The 11,923-nt window shown below is 36.7% G+C and overlaps 1 protein-coding gene across 1 annotated transcript in view; it reads left to right on the plus strand.

Annotated features, from left to right (window-relative positions):
- ZDHHC20 (zDHHC palmitoyltransferase 20) overlaps window positions 1-10,805 on the plus strand; it is a 261,337-nt gene extending 250,532 nt beyond the window's left edge. The window contains exons 12-14 of the mRNA XM_086935201.1: window positions 148-211; window positions 2,130-5,739; window positions 6,536-10,805. Of these exons, the coding sequence (XP_086791327.1) occupies window positions 148-185 (38 nt within the window). The 3' untranslated portion in view covers window positions 186-211; window positions 2,130-5,739; window positions 6,536-10,805. The remainder of the gene's footprint in view (window positions 1-147; window positions 212-2,129; window positions 5,740-6,535) is intronic.
- Window positions 10,806-11,923: the final 1,118 nt, after the last annotated feature.

An 11,923-nucleotide genomic window follows, 5' to 3' on the forward strand; every position in this document is an offset into this window, starting at 1 on the left:
TACAGCCACATATCTTCTTCTTAAGAAATGTTGTCAAAGTTGTAGCAAGCAGTTAGCTATGTAACAGATACAGTGAATTCTGAAAGGGTCTTTGTATGGTTCTCCAGTTCTGTGCATCATGTGTTTTTGTGCTGCATTGCATTTCAGATGAAAGAAAACATGTCATAATTTCAATGGAAAGTTGATCGTCCTCATCCCAACTGAAGGAAAGGTGAGTTCACAAGTATGTTCATACCTCGCTTATAGTGTGCCAAGTTTTACCTTTTCATATGAGAAAAGTTACAATACATTTTCTGTTTCTGTCACACAAGAATAGTCCAAACTCATATACTTTTTCATAACTGCTTGTTTGTTTTATTTTTGTTGTCTTGATTAAGGTTAAAGTAATTGACTCAATTGTTGAGTTAACAAGTATTGGCAAAGCCAATAGATTTCGCCTGTGTGAGATCTATTTGCTTTGTCCTTTTTTTTTTTATTATTTGACATATTGCACAGCAGTGTTACCTGCTGTGCAACAAGGATGAAAGTCAGTGAAACAAAGCAATATGATGTGGTGAACGATACCTGCGTCATTGCACTTTATTTTCTTTACTTTAAACCATTTTGCACAGCAACACCGGCTGCTGTGCAACATGACTTAAAGTAAAGAGAAAATAGTGATATGATGCAACCAGAGTTGACCACTTGTTGGATTTTTTTTATTTACAAGCGATTTTGCAGGCGAAAACCTAAAAATAGTGTCTTACTTTTAGTACTCCGATTGTAATTCTAACTGAATACTTTCAGTCTTGTTGATACTCTACATATTCTGTAATTGGGGATAAATTCCAAATGTTTTTTTCCCTTCGTTGCAGTTTATTTTAATTGTAGCAAACTTTAACCAATACTCTAGTAATTGTTTTTCTAAAGCTTAACTTCCTTTATCTACTGTGATTACCCTATCTCAAAAAATCGGACTAGTTGTGATTTAATTCTTCGACTTTAAATTAGTACCTCAATAAATGTAAATTATGGCAGACAAATAGCTTCAACTCCCCAACCTCTTTTGATGAGAAAACAAGTTGCAAAGCATTGTGCATCTCTTCAGTGAGACCTTAGGCCTTAGAGGTTCCAACCCGGCAGGGATTACTGTGTACAGTTGGGCTTTTTGTGCAGTGTTATTCCAAATTCAGAATACATGAAGCACAACTGTGCATCAATGTGTTTACATGCTGCTGTAAAACCATGTCGTTGGTTAGTTCTCAGCATGTAAAACTGAGCAATGTATATATTATACATTTCATATTATGGGCCACAGTCAATTTCTTTCTGCACTTTTGGGACCTGCATGTAGAAAAAGTTGACATACAGCACAAAACATTAGATTGTGATCGATAAAAAAGATCTGTGTATTTTTCCATATGAGTGTGTTACTTACAAATTTGAAAAGTTTCCTTAATAAGCAGGTTTGTCTATAGTCTGAAGTGGCACATTGTGGGTGTTCCCAGGCTAATAGCCGCAGAACGTTTTTTGAAAATTCCACTTCGTTGTAACTTTGTTGGTATTCACAAATATTTGGAATGTCCTTTCTAAGCACATAATTTCTAAAATTATAATTAAATTAATATGGCACAAATGGTGAAGGAAATGTGGGAAAGTGACTTCAATTTCTATAAGGCATGTGGGGGAAGAGACTACTTCCCATGGGAAAAGCCTATCCTCGTAATTAGAAAAAAGGAGAACTTTTTTTTTTTGGTGTGAAATTTAACAAATTTGCTACCATTGTGTTTGTATACATTCTGGTACATGGATATTCCTCATACATGGGGTGTGCACCAAAAACGTTAAAAACAGTATATGTTATCTTTCTAAAAGTTAGGTTTTTCATTCTATATTTTAGGCTCAGTGCATACAATCAGGGGTTCTTATGTTTTGAGCATGGGAACACCTGCATTTAAATTATTGGTATCATGTTATCGTATGTACAAACTGGAATTTCTTGCCTCACAATTACATTATGTAAAATGTGACACTTATCAATGATATTATTGATAATGTCCAGTTAACCATGGTTTCTATTTTTTTTTAACTATCTAGTCCTATTCCAGTTGATTACTAGAATTACTAACATTTGATTTTTTTCATTCAAGGTTCTACAACACAGTTTGGACTTGAATATTTCTTGAACTGGTTCAGCAGCAACTGTTCAGCTATAAATCTGTCTCAGTGGACGTTGGACAGTGAAAACATTTTTTTCACTTGCTGTTGCAGATGCTTGCACGGAGAGCAAGCTAACTAATAATGCCTTAAGACCCTTGTTCTCCATTTTTACACCATTATGTAAATATTGCTATTAATTAATCCTATATAGAAAAATGTTTCCCTGTATTGATAAAAGTATGCTAAATCAAGTATTGGAAACTAATGTTTTGTTCACTTTGGGGCTAGATCTGCCAATAACTTTGTTTATTGAACTGATAAGAAGAAATGCTTGTACCACTTATTTATCTCAAGATAGAATGATTCACAACCCAAAAAGAAGCATTGTAGCCTCAGCTGTAGATAAGAGATTATGTAAAGAATACGGCATGCAAGGCACCAATTTAGTTGAGTGGTATTCCTTCTAATAGAAATGTTAAAACCTATTAAATATTGAAATAGGCTGCTAACAGTTTCTCAATAAAGAAATAATACCAATATGACATACCTAGAAACTTTGAGGAATGATTAACACGAAATATCCCACCAGATCCTGAGTAAAATAATTGCACTTCCAAAAATGTATATCGAAATGGACCATGCCTAATGCAAAAGCAGAAACTGCACCTATGTTAGGTATTTTGCAATTCTGTTTGTTTGTGTTTTTGTTTTTTTACCAACTTTTACTAAAAGTAACTTTTTATACTAACAAGAAAGCACGATTTAGAGGCACTCTATTTACCTGGTGAAATGGAATGTAAACATCCCTCCAGACCTTTAAGTAAGGAAAAAATAAGCTGTATTTGCAATATACCATGGTCCAGAATCTTAGAGATAAACAGTAGCTGATGTTGCAATAGACTCATGTTAAATGTTTAAAAACTTTGTGATTTTGAAATGGACACTCTCCCCAATCATAAATCTTTTTTTAATCTTTCATGAAGGAAATACTGTGCAGTGCAACAAAATAAGTTGTAACTAGAAGTTCAAAAGTGGCCATACCATTTGATATTTCACTTGATATCCTCTCTTTAAATAAGATGCAAGTTTACTGTGGAAAGAACAGTTGTGCCATATACTTTTAAGGGTCCTTGCAGTAAGCGGGAATAAGAAAACGTGTATCTGTATGATGTAAAATGCAAGTGGCTGCAAAATGGCTTCCGAAAAGTATTCAAGACATCTGCTCACAAATCTCTTCAGTATAAATGCTGTCCTCTTAACTTGCACTTGTTTAACAGACTAGCTGACAAGTTAAGGAGTTTGTTACAGGGAAGTCCGTTGGGACAGAATGTTTCTTCATTTGCCATGCAAATATTTACAAAGCAGTCTGTATTTACTACTTTGCATTATGATATTTTAATTCCATACCAGCCCGACCTCAAGTCACTATATGAAAATTACCATTAAATGTTATATTCCTGATGCATTTTAAGGAAACAGTCTTCTTTGTATTCATACTGTCTTTTTATTTTTGGAAACACTCCCCAAGTTTGTTCTAATTAAAGTTTGCTATATTTTATGATTGTAGAGCTATATTAGCAAAAATCTGTTATGAAAAAGTATGGCTGGTGAGCAATTAAACCCACTTATTTTAAAAAAATTGCCAACATTTTCTAGTTTTCAGAACAGTCTTTAATTGTTTACATCTTCCTTTTGTTTGTTCACTCTTCCAATGCAAAAGATTCACATAGACTTGCTATAATGAGGAGCAAAGTACAGGCTTTATAGATTGAATAGACTTGGGTGAAGAGTTAGTTGTTCAGTGATCGTCGAAAGATATCACAGTCCCTCTTTGTCATGAATGCTTCTTTAAGGGATCAGATTCTAAAATAATACACTAGAATGGTTGAATAACCCACCCTCTGTGCTTTAAAATGAGTCTTAGAACTTCAGTGGCGAGGGCAGTAAAACTACTTCTCATTTAGACAAACCCATCATGTGTTTAAGAGCAGAACTCTTAATAATTGCAAATTGTAGTGGTTGTTTATTTAAGCCCAACAAAGTTGTACTCTGGTTTTTAATTATTGTTTGAACCACATAAACAGTTTACATTGAGTGTCATACAGGCAAGACTTTTGTCAGTTGAGAATCTTCCTAGTACTCCTCGAAGGGACTCTCACAAATGTTTACATATTGGATTGCATTTTTATATCATTTGTAATCCTAGGTTTTTCGATATTTGGGTGGTAGTTTCAAACTTCCTGCTCTAGAACTCAGGACAAACTTGTCTTTAAGCTGTAACCTCAGGCATGGAACTGTTTCTTTTATGCCTCAACAATCTTCCTGGTGTAACCATTTTGGTTTCATCCTCTGTGTCTAGTTCACTCGTTTTGATGTATTGCTGCATACATTCAGACATTGATGCAATGACATCTACTTTTTCAGCAATTTCATATTCAATAATTTATTGCTGCTCAGTTGCAAGTGTTTCTTCCCTCTGCAGCATTCCTTCTACCTTTTCTTACCCTTTCAGCTTTCTAGTTCATAAGCAACATAGTTTAGATTATTTTTTTAACAGACTGCCTGATGTCTGTGCAGATATAGATCTGCTCCATGAAACGTTTAGTTTCGTAAATAGTCGCCCCGATTGAAAATGAGGGGAATCTATCTTGTTTTCACTCAAAATTTAACTCTGGACAGCTGTATCACATGACCTATCCTCCCTAGCTTACCTCCACCACAAATCTAACAATGCTTTTTGCCTTTCACCTGTTGGATGTCGGTCAAATGCGTGATCCGCTTTTCTAGTGCCTTTGTTAGGAGATGTTTTTTACTCCGAAGCCAGACTCTCCTTTGCTCCCAGCGTAAGTTTAAAGCATCTGCTTTTCATTCGAGCCCTTGCATCAGGCATGTAAAACTTTTGTCGTCCTACTATTTAACAGATAGTGTAACACATCTTTTTCACCAAGAACCTTTAGTAAAACTCTGGGTGGAAAACCAAGTAGTTGATTTATTTAGTTAGCTTATTGTAGGGTACTTTAGGGGAGCGAGCATTTTGGCATTTAGAAGGTAATGGTTGGTGAGAAGTATCACTAACCAACTGAGTTAGAATTCTTGTGAAGTGTACTATGAAGGAAATGTAATCAAAGATGTATTTTTGTTTACTTAAAGTATGGTAGGTACTCTCATTTGACGTTTTACCATTGTTGCTTGGGTATGGACAATCATGTAGCATGATAAGAAAAAAGTGCACTTTATAGGTATGAACATATCTTTAAGTCTAGGCTAGGTTGTAGATTTGCATATTGCTAGCATCTTTATCATGAGGAAGAAAAGAGCAGTCATGTTTGTCTTGATTATCTTGTTTTAGTATATCTTTTTTTAAGATCAGATTGTCAAAAAAACACACGTCCCATTCCTGGGCTTGTCACATCAGGAACAAAAACATAATCCTTCATCTGTTTCAGATAAAGGATAAGTCTTTCTCAGAACAAATTATAAGCCTCTATGCCTCCCTTCCTTAGCTTAATTTTAACACCCAGTCATAAAAGAATCAGCTTCCGACCTTTGTACTTGGAAGTGATGAAGAAAGCAAGAAAAGCAGATACTACAAAATGTATAGCACTGCTCCAGCGACCGAGTTCCCAGAGATCTCCCAAACGATTTCTGGCCCCCGTCATTTTCAGAGACGGTGTCAGCCACACATTCGGCGCGTAATCTGGGGATCATTTTTGGGCCCAATTTGCAGCTGGACCTGCACGTAAACAAGACCACCTCAACGTGCATGATGCTTATCCGCATGCTGCGTAAGGTTCTACCTCTCCTCCCTGAGCAAGCCAGATCCGAAGTAGTGCGGAGTACCATTCTAAGTCGACTCGACTACTGTAACGCACTACTGTTGGACGCCCCTGTAACTCTCCTGGGCAAGCTCCAAAGGGTACAAAATCTGGCTGCCAAACTCTCCTTATCCCGCCCCTACCACAGCTCGTCCACAGCAGAGTTACAGGAACTCCATTGGCTGCCAGTCCATCTTCGCGTTCGCTACAAAGCAGCGTGCATTGTGTTCAGAGCTATTCATGGCCTGGGACCGATCCCGTTGCGGAGAATGTTTGCTTGGTACCTTCCATTTCGAGCTTTACGCTCTTCGTCATCCAGGCTTCTAGTAGTTCCACGCTTCCAGAGAGTGAGGATGGGTGGCCGATCGTTCAGAGTAGCGGCGGCCAAACTCTGGAACTCCCTGCCATTATCCCTAAGGAGTCTCGAGGATCTTTTAGCCTTTAGAAAGGCGCTGAAAACTTACCTCTTCCCTAGGACAGGCTAGCTGCGGAATTTGTTGGATCAGTGTTCAAAGCGCCAGGATGCCCTTGGTGGTGACAGGCTGCGCTATATAAGTATACCACAATACAATACAATATAGCTGTATAAATGTAAGTAGCTAAGATTTTGTTCCTCCACCCTGAAAATGAATGAGTTTCCTTGTCATAGTTTTGTTTTCAATTTAGTATTTACTAGCAATGCTCATTCAGCGTGATATTTGGCGAATGAGCCAGATGTTAATGGACTGTTCAGTTGACTTGTTCACATTATCTTCAGTCAAATCACCATCCACAATGGTATATAAACACTGCTCCACCAATGTTTGCTATACCTGCCTTTGAGATCATAGTGTCCAGTTATGAGTTTTTGTTCTTTTATGAATGGCTTTCTTACTAGGCATTACCTTGATCAATCAGGTCAATGAACTTCCATTTCCTTCAGGACTTCCTACGGCCTTTCATAGAAATCAGTTAATTTGGATCAATGGTAAAGCACTGGTATATGTATGATACCAGGTTGCTTGAAGCTACTTGAAACTAGCTGGTTTACCTAATATTGTAGAGTTACAGGTATTAAATCTTTTGTAATACTGCAAATCACTGGATCTCTTCTGTGAAGCGTTCTGTGAAACCTTTTTTCTTTACTTAGATTAGTTAGTGAGGGCAAGTGATTTTTCTTCCACATGTAGGCAGTGGATGCTTACCTCAAATGAAGTTTTAAAAAATGAATATAAACGGAAAAGTATATCTGGAGTGACTGAAGCACAGTCACATTTTAAATTTGAATTTTATCTTTCTTTGTTTTTCATGATTATTCTTTTTTCTTCACAGTGTTAGATTGCCATTTCTTGACATGCTACAATGTAAATCACTCCTGACATTTATACACCAGTATAATGTTACTTCCTATGTATAGGTGACCGTAGACTCGAATAGAATACTAATTAAATACAGAGTTTGTATGCTTATATTATTTGAACCCATGTGATCTTTACTCTGTTGTTCAAAAGTTCCTTGTCACAACACGTACAATGCATTCATCACAGACTACTCACTGTAGTGAACAGTGTAGGCACAAAGGTTTAGGAAAGTGGATATTGTGAAGTCATATCTGTACTGTTATTAAAAGTGTGATGGCACAATAGCATTATTTATTTTTAGAAGGCAGATAGATGCTAGAGTGTATCAGCACATCTGTCATTGTTTATAGTTATAGTGTGCTAAATACAGGTCAGAGCTGCTTCAGTCAGTTCTGTAGCATGTTAAAATAGAAAAAAAGAGGAAAACTACTCCAGGGAAGCAAAAATGTAAGGGAAAATGATTCACAGAGGAACAACATGTCTAAACCTTAATGCTGAAACTAGAGAAACCATTTTAAGCCCTTGAAGTTATTTTGACTTCAAGGGCTGACTACAATTCTGATTTGTTTCACTCCTCATCCGTTCTCTTGACTGCTTGCATCTGAAACGCTTTGAAAAACACATCAATCATTCCTTCTGCTAGGTAATTATGGCACATCTCCCAAGTTTATTTGAACAAATATTACTTGTTAGTTGAATTGTTTTCCTTTACCAATGTTCCTCCTTAGAGTAGGTACATTATTCCGGAAGTAATTGGCACTTGTATAAGTATTATAGATATTTGAGCTATTAAGGTTTCATGATTTAGAGTCATTTACTAGAAATAAAATTATACTGTGTCTGACCTCCAACTTTTCTTATCGAAATATTCTTAACCTTCTCTCCAGTTCTCCCCAGTCCTTAGAGCGACTGTCCCCTGATGACATTGGTTTCTCATCACAGTTAGTACTCAAAGACAATACTGCATGATAACGTTGCCAGTAGCTTGTCCTCAATCCTCTTCACCTTCATACTTGAACCCTCTTACTCTTCTCCATGAGGTTCACACTGCAGTAGCAGTGACTCTGCTGGCCTCCCCAATAGCCTGATGAGGCCAACCTTTATTAGATAATGATGCAATAGCTGTAGATTCAAAAACATGACACAGTATGCTATTGTAGATGAGTATGTATTTCACCTCAACGTTCTTGGGGATATCATAGACTGATCACTCATCTATAATCTTAACCCATTAGTTGCTCTTCTCTAATTCGGTATATTCTCCTTGCCAAACTGCACAACAAGTCTTCAGTATGAGAAGAAATGAAATATGAGAAAAGCTTATGACTTGAAGTGTGGGTACTTGCTTACATTGCATCTCTGCTTAGTGCTGCATGGTAGGGGTTTGTGAGTACAAAATTCTTCCAGGCATGCAATAAATGTGTGCATGTACCATTTGGCTCTTTTGCATTTTGGAATCTAATCTGTCAACTTTTTTAGTGCTCGCATGGCACCAAGAGTAAAATAAACCAATTTGAGCAAAGAAGCAGCATTGGTCTGTGCAACGCAATAGCTTGTCGATCTTGTGTATAAAGTCAAAATAGTTGGGAATGGGCATGACTAAAATTGTTTTAGTAAGACCATTCCCCTGTATCTTTGACTCTACAAAATGTATTTTGCTTTGAGTAGCTCTCGTTTAATACTCTATTGCAGAAGAGAAAGAACTTGATACTGTGTATTGAAATTGCATTATTTTTCAGGGACAGAAAATACATGCTGTTCTTGTGTATTAATACTCTTGTACTTAGAAACTGTATCATACATTTCCTAAGTAGAATACATTTTATGGTGCAATAGGTATCCTCCTGAAGCGCAGGCAATGCAACAGATTGTAATCACATATCTTTTAACATGTATTCTAACCTGCCCAGATTCTGTATGATATGACTCTCCTCCACTTTGGAGTGAGTTCTCCATGCTGCAACAAACGTTATATTAGAAGTCTACTGGACGTTCAGCCCAAAATCTAAGGGTTTTGACTTGCACCTCTCAGCAGACTTTGTAGGTCAATTGTGTATGTCAAACAAGTCATCCTTAGAAATACCTTTGTTGGCCACACTTCTGAAGTCTTAGTATTTTATTGGAAATATCAAATTAACCATTCTGTGATGGCACAGTTTACGATTCTACTTGAATATTCATTGCACACTTGTGTACTTTTCCATTCTGAGACACTTATTGGACCATGTATCAACGTTTCCTTAGACATACCATAGAAAATAAAGTGAGTCGAATAACAGCAAGCAGAAAATGGAGCTGCTTAGTGGAATAGTCCGCTTTCAATCTTTATAGGGGGCATCCTGCACAACACGTTTTCCTAAAATTACCAATACCCATATTTTAAAAACCATCTTGAAATGCATTGGGTTATAAGGGCTTCTTTGTGTCAAGCTGAATTGTTAGTTTTGTAACATATTTGTTCTTGGAAACTATGCAGCATACACTGGGCATATAACATACATGTCTAGTCACGTTTGTGTGTCCTGGAAGCAACTTGTAGTGTAAAACTTTACATTTTGGAGTAAAGCTGACCATGAACAAAAAATGTTAAAGGTCGCAAGTTAACTTGATGTGACACTAGCATGTGGAACAAGAATCTTTTTACCTGACCACATGAAAGAAAATTGCACATTACCACTAGTAAAGTTGAAAGTTTCCTAATCTAAACCATAGCATAAGTATGTTGGCTTTTGATTTTCTGCAGCCCAATGCAAATGTTAATGCACCTAAAAAGGTTTAGTGTTCTACCGCTGAAATTTATGATTAAGTGATCTACATCTTTTAAGACCTATGCTTTACCCTATTACGCAGTGACTTTGCAGAAGAAATCCTACGGGGGCAGAGTAATATTTCAAGCATGCACAGTAAAATGGATAGGATAGGGAATTAAACAGAATTCTTTTAAACACTTTGTAGAATTTAAAGTTCTAGTTTACTTTCTCACCTCAGATGATGTAAGAAAATGTATATTTACATTTTCAACTGATTGATGTTTTCCTTTCCGAGAAGCACCCTTGTGACAACTCACTACTTGAATTGTGTGGCTGAATTAAATAAACTGTATGACACAAATACTTGCCACTGATATGTGACTTCTCATTTGAAATGAAGCAGTAAGCAAAATAAATGCTCTTGTGATAACTTTGTATTTCTGTTTAAACTTTGCTTGCCAGACATCCGCCCACTCACACCATTTGCCAGTGTGGTACCAGAGTTAATTTGGAAGTGTTTTATTTCAATCGTTTGTGTAAAATATATCAGCGGAATTGTAAGACGATTCAATATAAAGTTAATTGTATAATACCATAGTCAGAATGTAATGTATGTATATGATACACAATGTATTTTTTTGTATGGAATACAAATTGGAATATTATTGCAAAATTAAAATGTGCAGCCATCTACAGTTTGATATGTTGAAAGTGTAATTTTAATGCACTCTTTTATACCTAAATTAAATATATGAACAAAATGTGGTGTTTGATTTTTTTCCATATGTGGTTTATTGAAAAGAAAATGTTTTACTTCAATTATTTCTAGACTATCTGTAACTCTAAGTGTACATATGGTGGTTTTTGGTTTAGGTTAGATAAATCCATGAAAAACATTATAATTGTTTATAAAAATAGAATGCTCTGTATGTGGTTTTCTACAAGTGAAAAACCTGCCAAGTCACACAGCAACATATGTCACAGTATATCTAGTTTCTTCACAGGGTCTCCTGGTGAAAAGCTGACATCACATGGTTTGTACACAGTGATCTGGAAACCCTTACAGAGAGATGGCTTCCAGTTTATTGTGTTGAAGGCTTAGTGCAGCTGAAGTCCATCAGGGGTTTTAAAAACTCCCCATGACATCGGCTACAACCTCACAAACCTTTCTAATTTGTTTTTGATGGAGAGTGGGTTGTCTGCTCAAAACCTCTCCCCTTGTCCATGGCCCTCTAACCCCTCCCTGTTTGGCGAGATGATAAGGGGGTGAAAGACCCCTTACATACTCCAGACCGTGCCCCTCCTAGGCCCCACCCCCTCTTCACATAGTGAAACTAATATCAAAGTTAGGTCTGAAAAATTTGCTATCAACAATGTACTTTGCGATTTGCCTTTAAAAAGGTTGACCTTTACCTAAACTGGAGTTGGGATCGATTTTGGAATTTGAAAAGGTAATTTTTTGTATAGGGATGTTTTAGTCTGTTTCTGCGTTCTGCTTTTTCAGTCTATTTTCACCTGGAACTATGAAGGTTAAACACTTTACCTGCATTTTAGAACATGTAAAAACAGTTAAATCTCTTGTGATGAAGATTAAGAAACAAATCTAAATGATCATCTTGGCTGAGGAGGGCTGCTGGTACATTTGAAAAAATATCCAGTCCAATATAATGTGTTGCCTGTTTCCAAAATCCAGATTCTTCTGTTGCGACTCTGATCTAGAGACATCTGTTGCCGTCGTTCACATTTTGCTTCCATCCACCACACCATACAGCATGGGCTATCGGTTAGCCCACTTTAAATATTGTTCTCGTGCACCGAGTGATTTATTTTTTTCATGTGCACATCAGCATAAAGTGCAGTTCAGTACTAGGGCTGGAGG

Source organism: Lissotriton vulgaris, chromosome 8, assembly GCF_964263255.1.
Source record: "Lissotriton vulgaris chromosome 8, aLisVul1.2, whole genome shotgun sequence".
Classification (NCBI taxonomy): Eukaryota; Metazoa; Chordata; class Amphibia; order Caudata; family Salamandridae; genus Lissotriton; species Lissotriton vulgaris.